The following is a 20283-nucleotide window of genomic DNA, read 5'->3' as shown; positions in this document are numbered from 1 at the left end:
GAGATCCAGGTGTGTCTCAGCAATATGGTTTTCTTTCCAAGGCAATGAGATCTGCATGGAAGGACAGACTGACTTTAAAAATGTGCACACGGGCCGTGGGCCGGGGATTTAGCTCAGTGGTTCTACCACCTGCCTCCCAAACGCAAAGTCCTGAGTCCGATCCCCAGTTAACCCCTCCCCGAAAAGTGCACAGGCTATAAATCTAGTTGAGAGATCTTTACAGAATATCCACTGGAGGCAACTGCAAGGTCAAGTGCCAACCACCTTCCCTTTTACTTCTCCTGACCATCCTCCTCCCTTTTAGAACCTTTTTATATGGAAACAGCCACTTCCTGTTTAGTCTGAGATTCTTTGAGGACTTCCTGTGCAAACAAGTGGCAAAAAAAGGAGAACAGTGAACAAAAAAATGCACCCTGAAGAAAGGGTAAATCCACTTCTGGGCTGCTGGTTGGTCAGACTTCCAGTGACAACCCAAAGGCAAAGATAATCCAATCTTAGCCTGTGGGGAAGGCCCTGGGGCCCTGAAGATCAACGCACATCTGCACCGGGCTTTGCCCACTGTGACATGCCCGTTCCTGGTCAGCCCTCTGACACAGCACCAGAGGCAAACAGGCTTTGATTTCAGACTCAACTAGAGAAGTAAGGAAAAGCAAATGAGAAGTTCATAGTTCTTTATAGGAAACAAACTACAAGAATTTACACTTTGAAATTTGTTAAACCTAGTGGGAAAGAGTTCTGTGACCCAGGCCAGATAGTGTATCATTTCCAACTCCATGACAGTGCCCAGGGCACAAGGTGGTCACAAGAGTTAAAGGGTACAATGCAGGCACTTGTGGCTCAGCATCCTGCACATGGTGGTCATCAAGAAAGGGACTCAGGGCTTCTGTGGCACATGCTAGGCAAGAACTTCACCACTAAGCTAAACCTCCAGGCCCTTCTTACTTTTTTTTACTTTGAGAACAAGGTCTTGCTAAATTCCTCAGGCTGGCCTCAAAATTGCTATCCTCCTGCCTCAGCCTCCCAAGTAGATGAGATTACAGGTGAGCCTCATCAAGCTAGTTACATTTTGCAATTAAGTAACAATAAGTAATGCTCTTCCAGAAAATATTCCTACTATTTAAAAGGTTAACTCTAGAATGTGAATACCCAAAGGCGATCATCTGTATTTAAACATTCTTCCATCAATCCTGCCAAATTTCCCTGTCAAAACTAATAATACAGCAGCATTGCTCTTCAGTAAGACTAAAGTTCTAAATAAACTTAAGGGGGAAATAAATGGGAATGAGAGGAACTTTACTGCTAATCACCATATATCCTCCTAACCCTTATTTTAGTAGACAAATTTAAATCTCACATTCTTTAACCTCTCAGTTTTAGAACAAGACATAAGTATGTTCTATCAACCACAGTATTAACTAGAAAATTTTGCTCCTATCAATTGAACACTTCCTACGAGCCAGACCCAAGGCTCTCCGTTATGCGGCACCTCACCCAAACTCATGACTCATCCATGGGTGTACATATTAGGGTTTTCCCTTTATAGATGAAGAGCCCAGTGTGGGGGCACACTTAGAAGGCTGAGGCAGGAGATCACCATGAGTTGGAGGCCAGCCTGAACTACACAGCAAGACCCTGTCTCAAAAAACAAAAAGCAAAACCTTTTTTTTTTCTTTAGGACCTAGCTTCTTCATCTGCCTACCTATTTTGGTTTTGAGACAAGGATACACCATATAGTGCAGGTTGGCCTTGAACTCACTATGCAACCCAGACTGGCCTCAAATTCACAGTGCTCCTCTTGCTTCAGTCTCTTGAGTGCTAGGTTTAGTGTGCCACGATGCCCAGCCTAAGTTTAGTAACTTGCCCAAGCCATGTCTGCAAAACCTGTGCTCTTCACTACAGCCTAGAGGGCTCTTCTTGTGGAAGTTCTGGGAAACACATAATGAATAAATGGATAACTGAACAAAGAATAAAGGAGAACTTTGGGCCAGGGACTTAGCTCAGTGGCTCTGCACCTGCCGCCTTGCAAGGTTCCAAACTTGATCACTGCTACCAAAAAAAAAAAAAAAAAAAAAAAAGAATAAAGGAGGACTTTTTTTTTTGAGACAGGGTCTCAACTTTGTAGTTGAGACTGACCTGGAACTCACTATGTAGTCCAGGCTGGTCTCGAATTCACAGTGATCCTCCTGCCTCAGCCTCCTGAGAGCTGGGATTACAGGCGTGCACCATCAGAAGGACTTCTAATTGTAACAAATACTCCACCAGGGAGCTTTAGGCTAGAAAAGGGGAGGATGGGACACTATGATGGCTATGCTCAAATAGTTACAGGGTCAACTACTTAACACAGCACAGGCTTCTTTCATACGGCTCCAAAGGGTCATATGGAGAGAGATGTGACAGAAGGCTAACTTAGACATTGACTCTTGACTTTTTTCACCTCAGAGTTCAATATCTAGTTTTTAGTTCATGAATGTGGAAATGAAGACCAAGTTTATGCAGCAGCATCAACCACCTTTTGAGAAATGACATGGATCCCCACCATCACTGTCCCTATTCTACTTTAAGACAAGGTCTTACTAAGCTGCCCAAGTTGGGCTCAAACTTGTGATCCTCCCGTCTCAGCCTCCTAGAATGCTGGGTTTGTGGATTTAAACAAACCCTGGTTTATAGAATGTCAGATACATCCTAGAGATAACCGAAAGATCTCAAGAGTATCACAAAATTATGCAGGAATTCTTGTATGATTAATTCTAAATCTTCCAACTTGTCATGTGTGCAAGTTAAGCCAGCTTGCTGATATAACCACCAATACTTTAGGCATGTGAAGGGTTCTTGGGCACATTTCAGCAGGAAATGCTATCTACTTAGTGGCTTGCAGGTGTCTCGTGTCACCAGTTAGATATCAGTTAGATATCTGTCCCTCTTTAGGTAGGAGCACTCTCAGCAGCAGCAGGTGCTTGGAGAGGTAAAAAGGCATCACCCAACACCCATCTTCTTTTGGGGACACTTGGTGGCTGAACAGAAAAAGCATCTAGTCAGAGAACCCAAGCCCTGAGAACATCTACACATCCCTGTCTCTAAATATAGTGTCTGATTGGTCAAAAATGGAACAGAGATGCCAGACACAGAGATGCCAAGCCGGGAGAATTAAACAAGACCTATCTCAAAATTAAAATTAAAAAAAGAACTGTGGATGTAGCTCAGTGTGAATGCCATGTCAAATCTCCAGTACCACATACAGACACACAGAAACACACACACAGAACAGTACTATAATTCCTCAAGAGCACTAAGTGCTCTGCAGTTATCTGTAACCTCACAACTACCCTGAAAAATAAAGGTTATTCTTCCCCTGAGAACAGAGGCTCTGAGAGGTTCACATCCAACTGGAGGAGAATGCTGTGATCTAAGATGGCTAGAATCCTCCCTTGATGATGAAATGCCACCTCCCAGACACAGGGCTGGACCAACTTGGACCACCTTTACCTTGACCTTTCAGATAGGTGTTTTTGTAATAAATAACAGTCAGTCCATTATTCTCTACCTTAGAGTTTCCTTAAAAAGATGCCTTTTCTCCCCCGCCCCCACTTCAGTACCAGGGACTGAACTCAGGCAGAACCACTGAGCCAAATCCCTGGCCCAAAATGCCTAAAACTTAACGTCAATAAGAACCATGATAAAATATATTATAAGCTGGCCGTGGTGGTACACACCTGTAATTCCAGGATTGCACTGAGTTTGAGACCAGCCTGGGCTACATAGTGAGTTCCAGGTCAGTCTCAACTACATAGTGAGACCCTGTCTCAAAAAACCAAAAAATAAATTTAAAAAAATAAAAAATAAAACGTGATTTAAACAGCAGTTTATGCCAGTGTTGACTGGGGAAGAGGTGAGTGGGAGTCCGCCTCTGGCCTCTTGGCTTTCTGGAAACAACAGCATACAGGACTGTGGCAGACTAGGAAGCTACATAGTCACTGGTCTCTGCTGCCCACTGGGGTGCAGGTCCACCCGACAAACCCCTTCAATCTCACCAGGGCAAAAAAAAGGGTAGATAGAATGCCAGCTACACAATAAGGATGATCAAAAGAAGGGCACTTCCCTGAGCCTGGAAGATGGGTGGGCCAGAGCCTGGTGCACAGTAGGATAGCAACAGACTTGTTGAATAAGCAGTTCCCAGCACTGTAAGGCCAAAGCTCCTTCCCGTGTTCTCACGCTTAGCTGGGAGAACACTACCTGGGGTTAGATCTGTTCTTTACCTTGATGTGCCATTTGTACTAGCCTGTGAGGAATGAGGCCGAGAGGGCCTTGTTTATTCCTTAGTACTATAACAAAAATCCCAGGGCTGGGGATTTAGCTCAGCGGCACTGCCGCCTTGCCTTGTAAGCATAAGTTCTTGAGTTCGATCCCTGGTACCCAAGCTGGGAGAACACTACCTGGGGTTAGATCTGTTCTTTACCTTGATGTGCCATTTGTACTAGCCTGTGAGGAATGAGGCCGAGAGGGCCTTGTTTATTCCTTAGTACTATAACAAAAATCCCAGGGCTGGGGATTTAGCTCAGCGGCACTGCCGCCTTGCCTTGTAAGCATAAGTTCTTGAGTTCGATCCCTGGTACCCAAAAAAAAGAATATATATATATATATATATATATATATTCTCTTTTTTGGGTACCAGGGATCGCACTCAAGAACTTATGCTTACAAGGCAAGGCGGCAGTGCCGCTGAGCTAAATCCCCAGCCCTGGGATTTTTGTTATAGTAACTATTTTTTCTGCTGGGCTAAGTTCCTGGAAGGCAAGAATCTTAGCAGTTTCCTTTTTAAATGAATTATCCAAGGTTATACAGTAAAGTAGCAGCAGAGCTAATTCTGGGCTTAAATTCACCTCACCCTCAACAAACTTACACTTTACAACAGAGTTGACCTAGATATCACATGAGTCAGTACCGAATGAATGCTGGGGAAAATGGTCAGGAGGGTTATAAACAAGCACTGGCAGCTAGAGCTCCTGCAAGGCCAGGTACTCTCTCTGGATAAAGAATATCTTCTGTGGGAACAGCAGGTACTCAGTGACCCTAAGTTGTCAACTCCAAATACTGTCTTCTGCTCTCCATATATGCTCTTACCTGTCAAAGTACTTATCTAGATTTGAGGGTGAGAAAAATACGGTCACTAGAGTTGTGTACCAACTTTTTAAATGCTTGGCTGCTTGGTAACACAGATAAAAAGTCAATAAAAGAAAATCCATGCTGTTGGATATGTTTTTTAAATTTTTATTAGTAAACATTTGCAGACATAATGTTTATATTTAATGTGGGGAGTTGGCACATGTAGGTGGTACTTTACTTTTTGAAGGGGGAATGATAATATACAGTGTAAACCGGACAGGGATGGTGTCATCTCAGTGGAGGAAGAGGGAGGCCAACAGAAACAGAGGCTTGCCAAGTTGTATGGTGGCACACAATAGAGTTTTAGAACAAGTGAAATCCCACAAATTCAAGACTTAAGCTTCCTCTACAGCACTTTCTTGCACTCTATTACCAACACTGCACCTTTCTGCCCAGGAAATATTTTGTCATGTTGCCAAAAGAGCTTCAAAACAACCTTTTTAATTAAGTTACTCAGTTACGCCCTAAATATGTTCTTGATTAACTGGTGCTCCCCCTTCTGGCTCAGAATAAATCTAAGGCCAAGTTTAAGAGAAACCCTGAGGTGGGCTAATTGTTGTTGGCAGTCTATTATGTAAACACTAAAGCTCAGATTTGGTCTTCCTCAAGCTGGTATTTAGTAGCATGACCCAGTCACTCACCAGCTTGATGCATCTTTGTTTTGGGATGAACAGCAAGGAGCACAAAGTCCTGGCCTTCCTGCCATCTAACTCTCCTGAACGACGGGAGAAGGAAGACATGCCACCCCACTGCAAGCTCCAAGTGACACAGAGATCACAGCTCTTTGTTCTACAAAGTCTGGTGAAGCTGATTCTTCCCTGCTGCTTCCTCATACTGGACTGATGGCAGTACACTGGGCGCTCAGCAGAGGCTCCCCAGACCCCTGCCTGGAATGCCACACGCACTGACTCTGGCCCTCCAGTGCTGTGTGCCCCTTTATCTGCCGACCTCCTCCCAAACGCTGTTAAGATTCAGCGGGAAGGCTGTCCCTTGGGAAGTAGGGCTGATTCCTGGTTGCCTGAAAAGGCACTGCAGTGTCCCCAGGTGATGGAGAGGAACACACTGGCTCAGGAAAGCAGCTTTATTCTTCAAAAAACAGATCTGGGCTGCCTATTGTAACTTTTTTTATTTTAAGAACAGGTATGCTGTAAGCTAAGAAGGACAGTTAAAAGACAATCTATTTTTAATCACCAAAAACATACTACAGAAAGTCTCCAGGCTTAAAATAAACTAAGAATCGAGTGACACCAGTTTGAAACAATTTCTCAAAGTTCCAGTGGCTATTTCAGGGTCTCCCTGACTTTTCTGTCCTCTACTCAACTAGGCTGATGCTGGGAACAGACAGCACCATGCTGTTCTTAGGGAACAGTGTTGGGAAGTGGACTCTAGCTAACCAATGTACTCTGTCCGGATGGGCAAATCGAAAGGACTGGCTGAGTGGTCTCATGTGCGCCTGACCACTGAATAGTAGCTGCTTTCTTGCAGAGAATGGGACTCTGAAAACCCACTGGGGATGGACATCAAAAGACTGGGTTCAAAATTCTCAGCTCCTTCACCTTCATGTTATAACTAACTTGGGCAAGGTGTTTAAGCCTTAGTTGTCTCACCTCTAAAAAAATTAAAACTGGCCAAATATTTATCTCAGTGGTACCACGTGCCTGAGTTTAATCCCCAGTACCAAAACAAGAACAAAAACTAAAACCCAGAATGAAAATATCACTTCACTGAGACTGGTAAGAGGAATTAGGGAAAAGTTGATATGCAAATACTTAGTAGAAGACCTGGCACACAACAGATATTCAATAAATATCAGGAAGTTAGTGGACCTGCCATTGTTCAGCCTGGTCCTCCCTCATGTCTCTGCACAGCCAGAGCAGGCTTCCTACAACAATTTCAATGGACTCTCAGCTGAGGGCCATATTTTTTTCTGGAAAACTCTCTCCATGAAGCCCTCCACCTTCCTGACTTTGCCTACCCTCTCCTTAAAAATCTTAGCTTTAAATACTATTTCCTTGAGAAGCTTTCCTAGGTGCCTCGTTTAGGCTAAGCCTCCTTATTAAACAATTCCTCAGAACCTGTATCTCCTCTCTGGTAACGAGAAACACACACACAGATCCTCAACACGTATCACCCTGCAAACTGGAGGAACACAATGCCCACACCTATGGTACCTATGACGTCAGGCATGAACAAGGGCTTGCTGGGCACTCATGCACTGACTTCAATGTTTCCTTCCAAGGAGAATGAATGAGCTTGTATGTTGCAGCCAAAGTACTTTCTTTGGAAGATAAAACTATTTTGGGAATCAGATAGGTCAAGTTGGTGCTTTTTAAAAAAATACTGTATTAAACCCAAGGCCTCACATATGCTAGGCAAGTGCTTGCTCTACATTGAGCTACACCCCCAGCTTTTTTTCTAATTTTGTTTTGAGGGACAGTCTTGCTACTTTGCCCAGGCTGGTCTTGAACTTGAAGTCTTCCTGACTCAAGCCTCCCAAATAGCTAGGACTACAGAAATGTGCCACACACCTGGCAAGTCAGTCCTTTTTTTTTTTTTGTACCAGGGATTGAACTCTGGACCTTATGCTTTCAAGGTGTGGTGCCACTGAACTAAATCCTTAGCCCCAAGTCAGTCCTTTTTTTTTTTGGTGGTACTGGGGATTAAACTCATGCCCTTGCACTTTCGAGGCATGTGTGGCACCACTGAGCTAAATCCCCGGCCCCCCAATTCAGGCCATTTTTAAGACCAAGGTATTTATTTGGTTGTAAACTCACTGAATAGCACCAGCCCTTCCTGAAGCACACACTCAGTCTTTCCTGGTAAGGTTTTAAAGAGCTCATATCTCACAGTGTTTAGCTTGTCTGTCAAAAACCAACATCCCTCCCAGAGAAGTGAGTAGTCTAATTCCCCAGCTGGTTTTTATTCACACTAGAAACTTTAACTCTGTTCTAGGCCTCACAAAATGAGAGCTGTGTCCACACAAAGCCACAACAACCAGCCAATTCACTGAATCCCATGAAATAAGCCAATTCACGTGGGGGGGGGTGGATACAAACTGTCAAACTGGTTACTTGGTGCCTTACAGACCAAACAATGCGTGATTGAATTGGTTAGCTTTTCAATAGGTTGTCTTGTCATCTGGCAGCTACAGTGGAGTGAAAGATTTTCTTTATCATTCAGTTTTATATATCAAATATATGGTGCATTTATATTTATATGTACATATATATACATATATGTACATATATATATACACACCAAATATATATACCGCCCCAGAAAAGACCACATCAGATGGAAAATAGCCAATAATGTCTTCTTTTTAAATCATGGTCAAACACACCAAACTCAGCAATTTGAGCAAGCTCCAAAGGCACATTTGTGAAGTAAGGCTTCCCAGCCCGTTTTGGCTTTAAAATAAGAGCCACCGATCCCGATCTCATCTTTGCAAATGCATGGCCCTGGGAGACAGAGACCATGTGCAGCACCACTGCTGCAGACAAAGCTCTATTCACAGCCCCAGCTGAAGTGCAATCACAGAGTTTCAATTTCATTCAGCTGAGTGCGGAAGGCTCCCACTGAGGGCGGGTTGCTGAATGGTTCCGCTGGGAAAAGGACCCAGAAGGAGAGTCAGCCTATAGTCTGCACTTTGATTAGGACAGATGAAAGCATGCCCCTGACTCTGACTCCAATTTTACAGTGAAGCACTAATCTAGCAAATTAGCCAAGGGTGCTGAGTGATTTCCCTTTCTCTTCCATCATATTAGTACCCAGACCATAGCTTTTGTTGTTGTTGTTATAGTGGTTGTCAGGGTAGGCACTGAGAAAGCAGCTAAGTTAACATAAGAGTTAAAATTTACACAAAAAGTGGGAACAATGCTATGCCACACCTGGCTTCTCCTCCTCTGAGCTCTCAGCATGCCTACTTCACCTCCAGGTCTTCCCTGACCCAGTGCTGGTGCCTCTCCCACGTCTACTACATGATGACAATGGTGGTGCTTCACCACCGTACCACACTCCATAATCATTCCTCACAACCCCAGAGGAAGGTGCTCCCTCTTGTACAGAGGAACATGGAGAGGTGACTTGTGCCCAAAATTCAAGTAAGGAAGTAGGGAAGTTAGGATCTGCAGCCGCTAATAACCACACCCCACTCCACCTGAATCCCCTCCCTGCATGAGCCCTCTGCTGTGTGCTCTCTCTGCTATCCCAGCAGGGTGCTAAGGCGGGGCTAAAACAGCAGGCGACCATTTTCCAGTGGAGATGTTTGACATGCAGGAGGAGTAGTTTTTAACGAACAGCTAAAATCGGAGTGTAGCGCTTGTCCTCTTACTTCAGGTGAATGTTATATTGCTTTGTCATGCCAATAAAATCAAAGGTCAAATCCCTCATGGAGGGGCTGGCTTGGCAGTCTCTGCCCTGATCCTACCCTGCTTTCCCAGTAAAACAAGCGTCAGTCTGTGTTAAAAGGCAGCAATCTTAACGGGAGGTTTGCTCTGGCGGCAAGGAGTTTCCTACCCTGCCTCAGGATGACAAAGCAGCCACACTCAATCCAAAGCACCCACACTCAATCCAAAGCACCATACTCCGAGGCAGGAAAAGACCATTTCACCTTCTACTCAAACTGACTCTTGGCACACGGCTGCTCGGGGGCTCGACTGCTCTTGGACCAGAAGAATCATTTTTGACTTAAGGGGTGTGCCCCACATAACTAGACAGGCTGCTGATCCGGCAGCCGGCCTCAGGGAAACAGCCAGGTACTGGCAGGAGCAGAGCTACTTCCAGGCTCTGAGAGCTACTTTGCTTGCCAAGCCTGCACCACAGGTGACTTGGTGAAAACTTGGCTTGCTTGGGAATGTGTTTTAAAAGCATTATTTTTAGGGCTGGGGATTTAGCTCGGTGGCACTGCACCTGCCTCATAAGCACAAGGTCCTAAGTTCAGTCCCTGGTACCAAATAAATAAATAAATAAATGGTATTATTTTTACCATGTATCAAAAACGTCACCAGAAGTCAAGAAAAAAAGTTTCACAGTAATTCAATGCAGTATTATGACATTTCCCTAATTCTCAGGTGTGCAAACACCCCCACAAACTAGAAGACTGGCAGCATTCAGATGAGCTGTTCTGGCATCAGTGGAAGGAGCTAGGAGGGATTGGAGGAGGAAGAGAAAAAAGCCAAAATGTACAAAATGTTTGGACTCCAGGATCACTAATCAGGGAAGCTTTGGGGACATACTGGGAAGCTGTTTTCTATTCCTAAGAACTGCATTTGATGGGTCTGTCTCCCACCAACCTCCGGAGAACAAAATACTGGAGGCAGACAAAGAACTCCACTGGAAAAACCATGGGGAAATCAAACAGGAGAAGAATGCACTGATATTTAATAATCATCAGGCAGGACCAGAACACACACTAAACTGCCCTTCTCTTCTCCACACTTCACAGGTAAGAAAGCCTGGACGCTCCTGGCAGTGGTGACTCAGGAGCATTCCAAGCCCTACAAAGAACACGGGTAGATAAAATTTCTCATGAGACACTGGCCTCCCATGCTGTACATCACAAAAGAACTGTGAGCTCTCAAGGCAGCCTAGACTCTCTCTCTCTTTTTTTTTAAAGTAAGACATTTTACATACAAAAAGGGTGCAAACTGAGTCTGGTCCTCCCCAAATTGGGGAAAAAGTATATTTAAGAGATCACATTTATGTTTCCCATGGTGCCCTAGGAAATGGGCTACTCTGAGATAATATTATCAGGACCCATTTCCCATTTTCTCCAAAGAAGGCTACTTCCTCTGAAGAGTTTTCCCCTGTGGTATGCAAATCTCTTGCCTGGAGAAACAACGTCAAGGGTTACTGTATTTCTATTGCAGTCTTTCACCAGGCTGTCTTTCTCTGAAAACAAAATAGTATTTCCTCCTACATTAAATGGGGGAGACGGATAAATTGGGAAATAATTTTCCTATCTCAAAGCCCAAGCCCAAGTCAAGATACTTATCTACAGATCTCTATCCTGTAAACTACAGACTATAATCTACACAAGAGAAGTCACCTGCCCCTGCATTTGGGATTGCTGCCTCTCCACCTCTCAGAGTAGGTCTGATGTATAATGCATACTGTTAAATTTCTTCCCTTCCACTTGTGATCCCTAAAGAAAATCTGAAGCCCTAACCACTGTAAGCAACAACTCAATGAACGGTAGAACAGTGTAATTAGATGACACAATTTTATAAATATGAGACAGGTTTACAAGACTGTCAAGATTCTTTTTCGTCTATGCACCTGGATCACTGATTTGTGTGGGCAAATAACCATCCCATTTCTTACTATTGTAAAATTTAGCCACCTCTGAAGATCAGCAAAGGGAAGGAGTGTGTGTGGTTTTTTTTTTTTTTTTTTTTACCTGGGATTGAACTTGGGACCTTGCGCTTGTGAGTCAGGTGGCAGAACCCTGAGCTTAATCCCAGCCCTTGAAGAGATTATTTCGATGATATGCATGTTTAGCAGTAAGAGAGTAGGGCATGCAATCATGCATTCTGGTGTTTAAGAGTAAGCAGCCGGGGATTTAGCTCAGTGGTCCCAACTGTTGAGAGTGCAAGGTCCCAAGCTCGATCCCCAGTACAAAAAAACAAAAACAAGAAAGAGCAAGCAGACTGTTGCTGGCATGGCTACTTGTCAGGCTACTTGTTCTGTGCTACCTGCTCAGTTAGATAGTTAATCATTGTTTTAGAGAAAGACAACTAGGCTATCTACCCATGGTCCTAGCTACTTGAGAGCTGCCAGTAGTAGATGAAACACTGGTAACTTATTTTTGGGGGGTACTGGAGATCCAACTGGGGACCTTGCACTTGTGAGGCAGGTGGCGGCACTACTGAGCTAAATCCCTGGCCCTACATTGCTAACTTTTTAATGCTGGGTCTAAGAATAGTCTCTCTCTCCCTTCTCTCCACACACACACACATACATGCACCCAGAGAAAGCAAGTTTTTTGTTTGACCAGAATCAGAATAAGTTGTTCTTGAAAAGTCATTAACCTCAGTTACCTCTCACCGAGGCACTGTATGAACATGTGGTGGTGAGCCTACAGCACACATGCCACGGTGGGCTATCTGTATCACTGAAAGCTCTGCCATCACTGGTATAAACTACTTCCAATCATCCTAAATTGGTGTCTTACCTTCGTGTTCCTCCTTAGACTTCGAAGAATATTCCTCCTCCTCGGGTCTTCGTCTGTTTCATATGGAATGACAGCATTGTCCCCTTTGTAACCCTGGGTTGCCTGATCCTCCTCTTTCTTCCGTATCGGCCCCAGCTCATCGTCACTTCCCACACTGAAGCTGGTTCGGTAACTAGCAAACCGCCCCAGTCGGGTACATCTCGTCCTGTACAGCACTGGCTTGCTCACCATAGACACCTTGCGGCCTCGCTCTAGAGAACTGGTGTCCATTTCACTGTCAGAACCATTGCCACTACCGTTGGACTGGGCTTTGTTGATATTCCGAATGGTGATGATCTTGCCTTGGGTGCTGTCATGGGGTACAGAGTATATATTTTCCTCTTCATTCCTTGGCTTGACCACAGCGTCCATTGGTTCAGCATAGTCAGAAGGGTCAAACCCATCCTGAGGTAGCCAGGGGCTAGAAGACACAGACTTCCTCTGCCCATCCCTGTGGCCTTGGTCTAGGTAAGACAGATCTCCCTTTGTAATGTCAAAATGAACAGGAGGCTTTGGTTTGACTGGTGGAGGTACTTTGTTGTTCAGTTTACTCTCAAAATTGCTCATGATGAACGACAGTCCATCATTTCCCTCCAGTTCCATAGACAGCTTCGAATGGTCTTTGGACAGAGAGGGTAGTGATGCGTCTTCTCGAAACAGACTGTAAGATGGGGGCTCGATATCCTCTTCTGAATCCTGCAAGTTGGAATTGCAGAGTGGAGACCCTGCCCGGGGGGAGTTAAACACCTCTTCAGTAGTGCTACAGGCCTCAGCAACATTATCATACATATGAGTGGCCTCAATTATGTTCTTTTTCTCTACCACATCTTTAAAAAATGGGTGAAAGATCTCAAGTTTATGCTGAGGTTGGCTACAGGGAATGCTTGTGAACCTTCCATCAATTTCTTGAGCAATCTCTTCACCCTCCGTTAGCTGTTCCCGACTTACATCATTGTCTAGGACATCTATAGCGCCATCAGTGAGTGCTACAAGCTGGATGGGGATAATATCCTGCACTTCACAAAGAAAGGCACGTAACATAGCCAAGGAGGCCTTACGTTTGGCTGAATAAAAAACAATGTACCCATGAACCAACCGGCTCTTTCTGACACTAAATGAGGAATGGTATGAAAGAATAGACAATTCAATCCGTTTCTTGTGTAGTCCGATTGGAAGTTCAAGTAAAACAGAATTGCTGCTTCCACACTGGGAAGATTTACAGGTTTGGGACTGAAGAACAGGAAAGAGAATATCGTCTGCACTAAAAGGATCCCCGCACATCAGACACATAACAATTCGCAGATCGACATCAGCCAAGTCTTTGATACTAGCAGTAGAACTGACTAGATTTAAGTTACGTTTAGAGTCCAGAAGTCCCTTCAAAACCTGACTGATTTGCTTCTCATTAATGTTTCGTCCATAACCAATGCCTGCAGAAGCAGGGTCAAGAAAGACACACTGAAGTTTACTGGCAATTTGCTGACCTTGTTGTATTAAGCTATGAAGGGTCTCTCCGCTGGTATCTCCTCTCTTGTTAACCAAAATTAATGTCAGGGGAAGGTGAACTAAATGATTATCCCGCCTGCCCAATGTGGACTCCCTGCTCTTCTCTATACTTTCCACTACATAGGAGAGTGATTCCTTTGAATTGTAAAGGCAGAGGCAGCCATGGGGTTGAAAGGTTGGTGTCTGGAAAGAGTTCACAGGAAGCCTAACATTCCCTTCTATTGGCCTCAGGGAAAGCTCATACATTTTACCATCTATCACATACTTGTCATCATTTGTACAAAGAGCTCGAATCTCATTGGCTAGCTCTCTGGCAAGGCCATCTTTGCCTAAGATAACCAAATTGATCCTATCAATGTTAGGGTCAGAGAGTGAATTTTTCTGATTCCGGTCAGATGGCCGAATAAACCTAGAACTAATCAAGTGCTCAATCTTAGCATCCACACAAGCTGGGCAGCTGGGGCACGTCTCCTTTGTTGGGTGGTAAACAAAATGAATGTGCTTCAGAATGAGAGCATCACGCTCTGCTTGGAGCTTTTGTAATGCTTTAAATCGCTGCTCCTCTCCCAGAACATCCTGAATGACACCCATCTTCTCTTTGCTGGGCTTAGCATCCAGTTCTAACTCATAAAACAATTCTGAGTATTCCAAAAGTAACTCCTGAAACTCTTCCTTTGCTTTGTCTATAATTTGCTTTTGGTGTCTGCCATAAATATCCATGTATACAGATTCTTCCAGCCACTGGTAGAAATCTTCATTCATGATAAAACTACGGGCCTCTTCCCAAGGCTTTCCAGGAGTTATGAAAGGCGAGGTCTCCAGGTTTTCTTTGAATGCCCTTCTCATCTCTGCTCTCTTCCTCTCATTCCTTAGCTTTTCTAAGTGGGCCTCATACAGCTGCTCTGCAGGGACGGTATCCATTAAGTCAAAGGGAATCCGTTCATTTTCCATGTTGTCAATGTGGCTGGTGGCATCCCATGGTGTTTCTTCAAGCACAACAAACCACTTCAAGAATTCTGGCTTAGTCTCTAAGAGTTTTTTGGCTTTTATGCAGCTTAGGTGGTCTATTTCATCTAGATTAGGTATAAGAGCTTCAAAAGCTAATGGTAGGGCTGCCAAGTACAGCTTTCTCCTGCGCTCAATATGTTCATGCTTGAGGCGGTGGATGTGCTGTAGAAACAGCTTCTTGGCTTTCTGAGTCCCTTCCAGATAGACATAGTCCTGGTACTCTGGGGAGGCCTGCATCTTTCGGCTGACATTCAGCCAATTCTCATTGTGGTTTTTCACAATGCGACTCACCAGCCACTCGTACTTGTCTTTTGCGGTAGCTATCTGCTGACTCTGCTGCTTGAGAGCTTCAAAGTAAGGAATGATTTTAGTCTTTCCCCGACTTTTGTCAATGAGTTGCACTAAGGTGCTGAAAGCCAAGTCCACATTTACATTGGATCTTGCTGAGGTCTCTACAACCTGGAGGTTCTTTTTGCTTAAGGCAAAAGTATGTGCATCTCTAATGTACCGCTCAACGCCCTCATCACACTTAGTCAGGACCACCACTATGGGCTTTTTTGTTTTTGCAAGCTGATTGTAGAGATTGGAGACAAACTTGAGCTGGTCATCAAAGTTTCTATTCATGCCCCTGCTTACATCAATACCAAGAAGAAAACCATCTATCAGCAGCTTTCCATCTGGCATTTGTTTCTGCTCAAAGTCCTGCTCCAGTCCCAGCTGGTCAGTGCAAAAGTACATGAGCTTTTCAGCTGATGCAAGTTTAGTTGCAGCAGCTCTCTTGATATAGGGCTGCAGGGCCGTGCTTCGATGGGGCTGGAAAGTCTGATCATCAATAAATTCAGTCTGTTCCACAATGTGCATCTTACATTCCACACAATCCTCAAGGGAGCGGCTAACCTCTCCCCAGTAGAGAAAGTGGTCATTATTGACCACTCGCCCGCCAAAGTCACTGGTGCTGAGGACAGAGGTATGATCCAAGTGAAACTCATCAGCACTGGGGCGCACGAAGCGGTTGCAAAGACAAGACTTCCCGATGCCACACTGGCCTTTCTCCTTCTCTGTCCCAGATAATCCCACCACACTGATGTTGTAGGTGGGAATGCGGACATCTTGCTTTCTTGCCATCATCATTGTCGACACATCCTGCCACAAGCAGCCACTTCCAAGATCAGATTAGTGTTTTCCAGTGGAGCAGAGGGCTTCTCGACATCACCAGTGGAAGCTGGCTGTCCATGGAGCAAAAGCGTCAGGTCCCATAGTGCTTGTACACCACTATGAGGTCAATTTTTACTCCTCCTCATTGCCAAAGGCCAACATTTCTTCCTAAATGAAGGGGGAAAAAAAAACCATCAGCATCATTTAGGAACCCAATTTTAAATCCTGAATTATAACAAAAATCATTTCTTAATGAATATTTAGTAAATATCTAATATGGCAGGCCTTATGCCAGGTGAAGATGTAAGGGAATAAGACATATCTATGTACTCTCAAAGAGGTACAGTAGTCCAGGCTGCTGGAGGATATAAACAAAAATTCTGCTAAATGCTAAAGCAAGATTGTGAGGACTCCTTAGAAAAATGGCTAACACGAGGTGAGTACAAGATCATCCAGGAACATCTTGTGCAAGAAAAAATAACAGGACATCTCACAAGGACAAGCATGCCATCCTGAAAGGCTTCTTCTCATTGGCCAAATCTGGGACAATTTGAATACCAAAGTAACTAAATAATAAATTTAAATGAACTACAAAAAATTGGAACATGAGTGCATTCAACTGAATCAGGCAAAAATCATGACCAGATGCTAAATCTAGCACAAAAATCTTGGCGATAAGCAGGATATTTATATGGAATTCAGGTGTCTCCTGATATATTAGTTAGCTGCAAGGGAGAGAGGAAGGAAAAGCAACAATAGACAAAATAGCAATTACAGGGCCAGAGATTTAGCTCATGGCGCCACGCCTGCCTTGCAATCACAAGGTCCTGAGTTCAATCCCCGATACAGAAAAAAGTAAAAAATAGCAGTTACAGTAGAAAAGTAAGGCAACACTTTGGGGAAAATAAAGTTAAAATCACTGATGAGGGATACAAAGGTATCATGAACCTCCAGATGTGGTATGCCCCCCCCCAAAAAAGGCGGAGGCTGAAAAGACTTTATATCTAAATATAATTACATGGGCTGGGGATTTAGCTCAGCAGTTCGGTGGCCTGCCTTGCAAGCGCAAAGACCCGAGTTCAATCCCCGGTACCAAAAAAAAAAGAAGTGACCCTAGACTAAATCCTGTACCAGAGGCAGAAATGAAGCCTATATTGGCTGCTAGATTAACATTAAAGTATAAATGAAATATCAAGAAAAGTAGTTTTAAAGAAAGTCAGTACACAAAAAAATCACCTACAGTTTTATATACTAACACAGAATAATCTGCAAAGAAAATTATAAAAATAAATCTTGCCTTGGGGCCAGGGGTGTAGTTCAGTGGCAACACACATGCCTGGCAAGTGCAAGGTCTTGAGTTCAATACCTGCAAAATCAATCAATAAATCAATTCTGCCGGGTGTGGTGGTTATCTATAATTTTAGCACTTGGTGGGCTGAGGCAGGAGGATTGCTGCAAGTTTGAGGCAGCGTGGGCTACATAGTGAGTTCAAGTCCAGCCTAAACTACATAGCAAGACCCTGCCTCAAAAAAACCTAAATAGATAAATACATACATAAATTAACAAAAATAAATCTACCTAGGCATGGTGGCATATGTCTGTAATCCCAGCCATTTGAAAAGCTAAAGTAGTAAGGTCACAAGTGAAGGCCAGCATGGGGATCTTTGGGAGATTCTGTCTCCAAATAAAAACAATAACAACAAAAAATAATCAAGAAATATACTGCCCCTTCATTCAAAATTCATTTATAATAGCATTTTAAAAAGCCAAACAGGGCCAGGGATTTAGCTCAGTGGTTCCACTGCCTGCCTTGCAAACACAAGGGCCGGAGTTCGATCCCCCATACCAAACATCAACAACAACAACAAAAAGCCTAATAGGAAGCCAAATGTGGCGGTACACACCTATAAAATCCCAGCACTGGAGAGGCTGAGACAGGACTGCAAGCTCAAGGACAGCCTGCCTGGGTTACACAGTGAGACCCTGACTAAAGATAATAATAACAACAGAAATTAGTCAAGAAAGTAAAAGATCCAGACAATGAAAAGAAATTGCAGACATAAATAAGTGGAAACATCCCATGAATTCATGAATTGTGACACTTAATGTTGGTAATATGTCAACATTACCCAAAGTAATCTACAAATTCAGTACAACCCTTTTTTCCCTCCCTAGAAATAGAAAACCCATCTTAAAATTCCTATGGAATTACAAATGAGCCCTGAATAGCAAAATCAATCTTAAATAAAACTAGAAGATACATACTTCCTGATTTCAAGACTTAATACAGTGGACCTTTGATTTATGAACTCGATCAGTTGCCAAGCGCTGGTTGTAACTCAATACAACAGAGCTGGATGTTTTGTTTGTTTGTTTGTTTGTTTGTTTTGGTCCTAGGGATGGAAGAGAGCTGGATGTTTACTAGATACCTGCTATTAGATAACAAGAGCCAGATGAATCTTCCATTAACCTAATTAACCCAATCCGTTCATATGTCAGCCGGCCATAATTTGAGGGTCCACTGTATGAATCTACAATAAGAAAAAATGTGGTACTGGCATAAAAACACATAGACTAATAGAAAGTAATAGAAAGCTCAGAAATGAACCTTCACATACATAGTTAAATGATTTTTGATAAGGACGAAGAGACTTATGGAGAAAGGATGCTCCAACAAATGGTGCTGGGAAAACTGGATATCCACATGCAAAGAAATAAAGTTGGATCCTTATATAGCACAAAAATTTACTATATAGAGAGAGAGCAAGACTGAAAACTAAAAGCTCTTAGAAGAAAATACAGGGCAAAAAAAAATTTTTTTTTTTGAGACAGGGTCTCACTATGTAATTGAAACTGTCCTGGAACTCACTGTGTAGCCCAGGCCAGTCTCGAACTCACAGTGATCCTCCTGCCTCAGTCTCCCCAGTGCTGGGATTACAGGCATGCGCCACCATAACTGGCTGGCAATTATTTCTTAGACATGACACCAAGGGTAACAGGCAACAAAAGGAAAATTGGATTTCATAAAAATTCTTAAATATTGTGCATCAAAAGACAGTAAAAAGGGGGCGCCAGAGATTTAGCTCAGTGGTTCCGCCGCCTGCCTCGCAAGCGCAAGGACCCAAGTTTGGATTAAACTTGGGTCCTTGCGCTTGCGAGGCAGGCCACCGAACTGCTGAGCTAAATCCCCAGCCCTCCAAAAATTTTTTTTAAAAATGTTAATAAAGAATAAAAGATGCTTAAAAAAATAAAATAAAATAAAAACAGGGACAGTATAAACCAGGTGCAGTGGCACATGCTTGGGATCCTAGCAATCAGAAGGCTTGAGGCAGGAGGATTGCTACAAGTTCAAGGCCAGCCTGGGGCTACATAGTAAATTCAAGGCTAGCCTGAACTACATGGTGAGACCCTGTCTCAAAACAAAAAACAACAAAAAAAACGTATCAATGGGGCAGGGAATATAACTCAGTGGTTGAATACTTGCCTAGGATGCACCCTGGGTTCAGTCCCCAGCACTGCCCCCCAAAAAGATTACACACATGCATTTCAATAGTAAAACGGTAATCTACAGAATAAGGGCTACAACTCATATAAAGGATTACTATCCAGAATATATACATCCTAAAACTCAACAACAGAAACCTTAGTTCACAAATGGGCAACTGGGCATGGTGGCCTGTCCCTATAATCCCAGCATTCTGGGAAGCTAAGGCAGTAAGATGTCAAGTTTGAGTCCAGTCGGGGCAACTGAGTGACTTAATGAGACTCCGTCTCCAAATAAAAAAGGTAGCTCAGTGTGACAGCCCTGGGTTCAATCCATAATACCACAGAAAAAGGTCTTGGGGGAAAAAACAATTTGATTAGACACTTCTCCAAAGACACAAAAAATGGTCAATAAACACATAAAAAGGTGTTCGACACCAACTAAACCAATAAAAAAGAAAAAATATTATAAGAGAGGATTTAAAGTAATTAAAGTCCTTTTGTGATGTTGGCAGGAATTTAAAATAGTGTACCAAGCTGTTGTAAACAGTATGGCAGTTCCTCGGAAAGTTATAGGAATTACCACATGACCTGGTGATTTCTCTCCTGGGTATGTATCTAAAAGAACTGAAAATAGGGCCGGGGATTTAGCTCAGTGGTTCCGCCACCTGCCTTGCAAGCACAAGGACCAGAGTTCGATCCCTGGTATCAAAAAAAAAAAAAAAAAAAAAAAAAAGTTTAAGAACTGAAAATAGGGT

At 43.5% G+C, this 20283-nt stretch overlaps 1 protein-coding gene across 1 annotated transcript in view; it reads right to left on the bottom strand.

Moving 5' to 3' along the window:
- Arhgap35 (Rho GTPase activating protein 35) overlaps positions 1-16206 on the bottom strand; it is a 69400-nt gene extending 53194 nt beyond the window's left edge. Inside the window, exon 1 of the mRNA XM_033765870.1 lies at positions 12335-16206. Coding sequence (XP_033621761.1) covers positions 12335-16018 — 3684 coding nt within the window. The 5' untranslated portion in view covers positions 16019-16206. The remainder of the gene's footprint in view (positions 1-12334) is intronic.
- Positions 16207-20283: the final 4077 nt, after the last annotated feature.

This window comes from Fukomys damarensis, unplaced genomic scaffold, assembly GCF_012274545.1.
Source record: "Fukomys damarensis isolate Sample0158 unplaced genomic scaffold, DMR_v1.0_HiC HiC_scaffold_19, whole genome shotgun sequence".
Taxonomy (NCBI): domain Eukaryota; kingdom Metazoa; phylum Chordata; class Mammalia; order Rodentia; family Bathyergidae; genus Fukomys; species Fukomys damarensis.
Note: the sequence above shows the minus strand (reverse complement) of the source record. Positions and strands in the feature narration are given on the sequence as shown.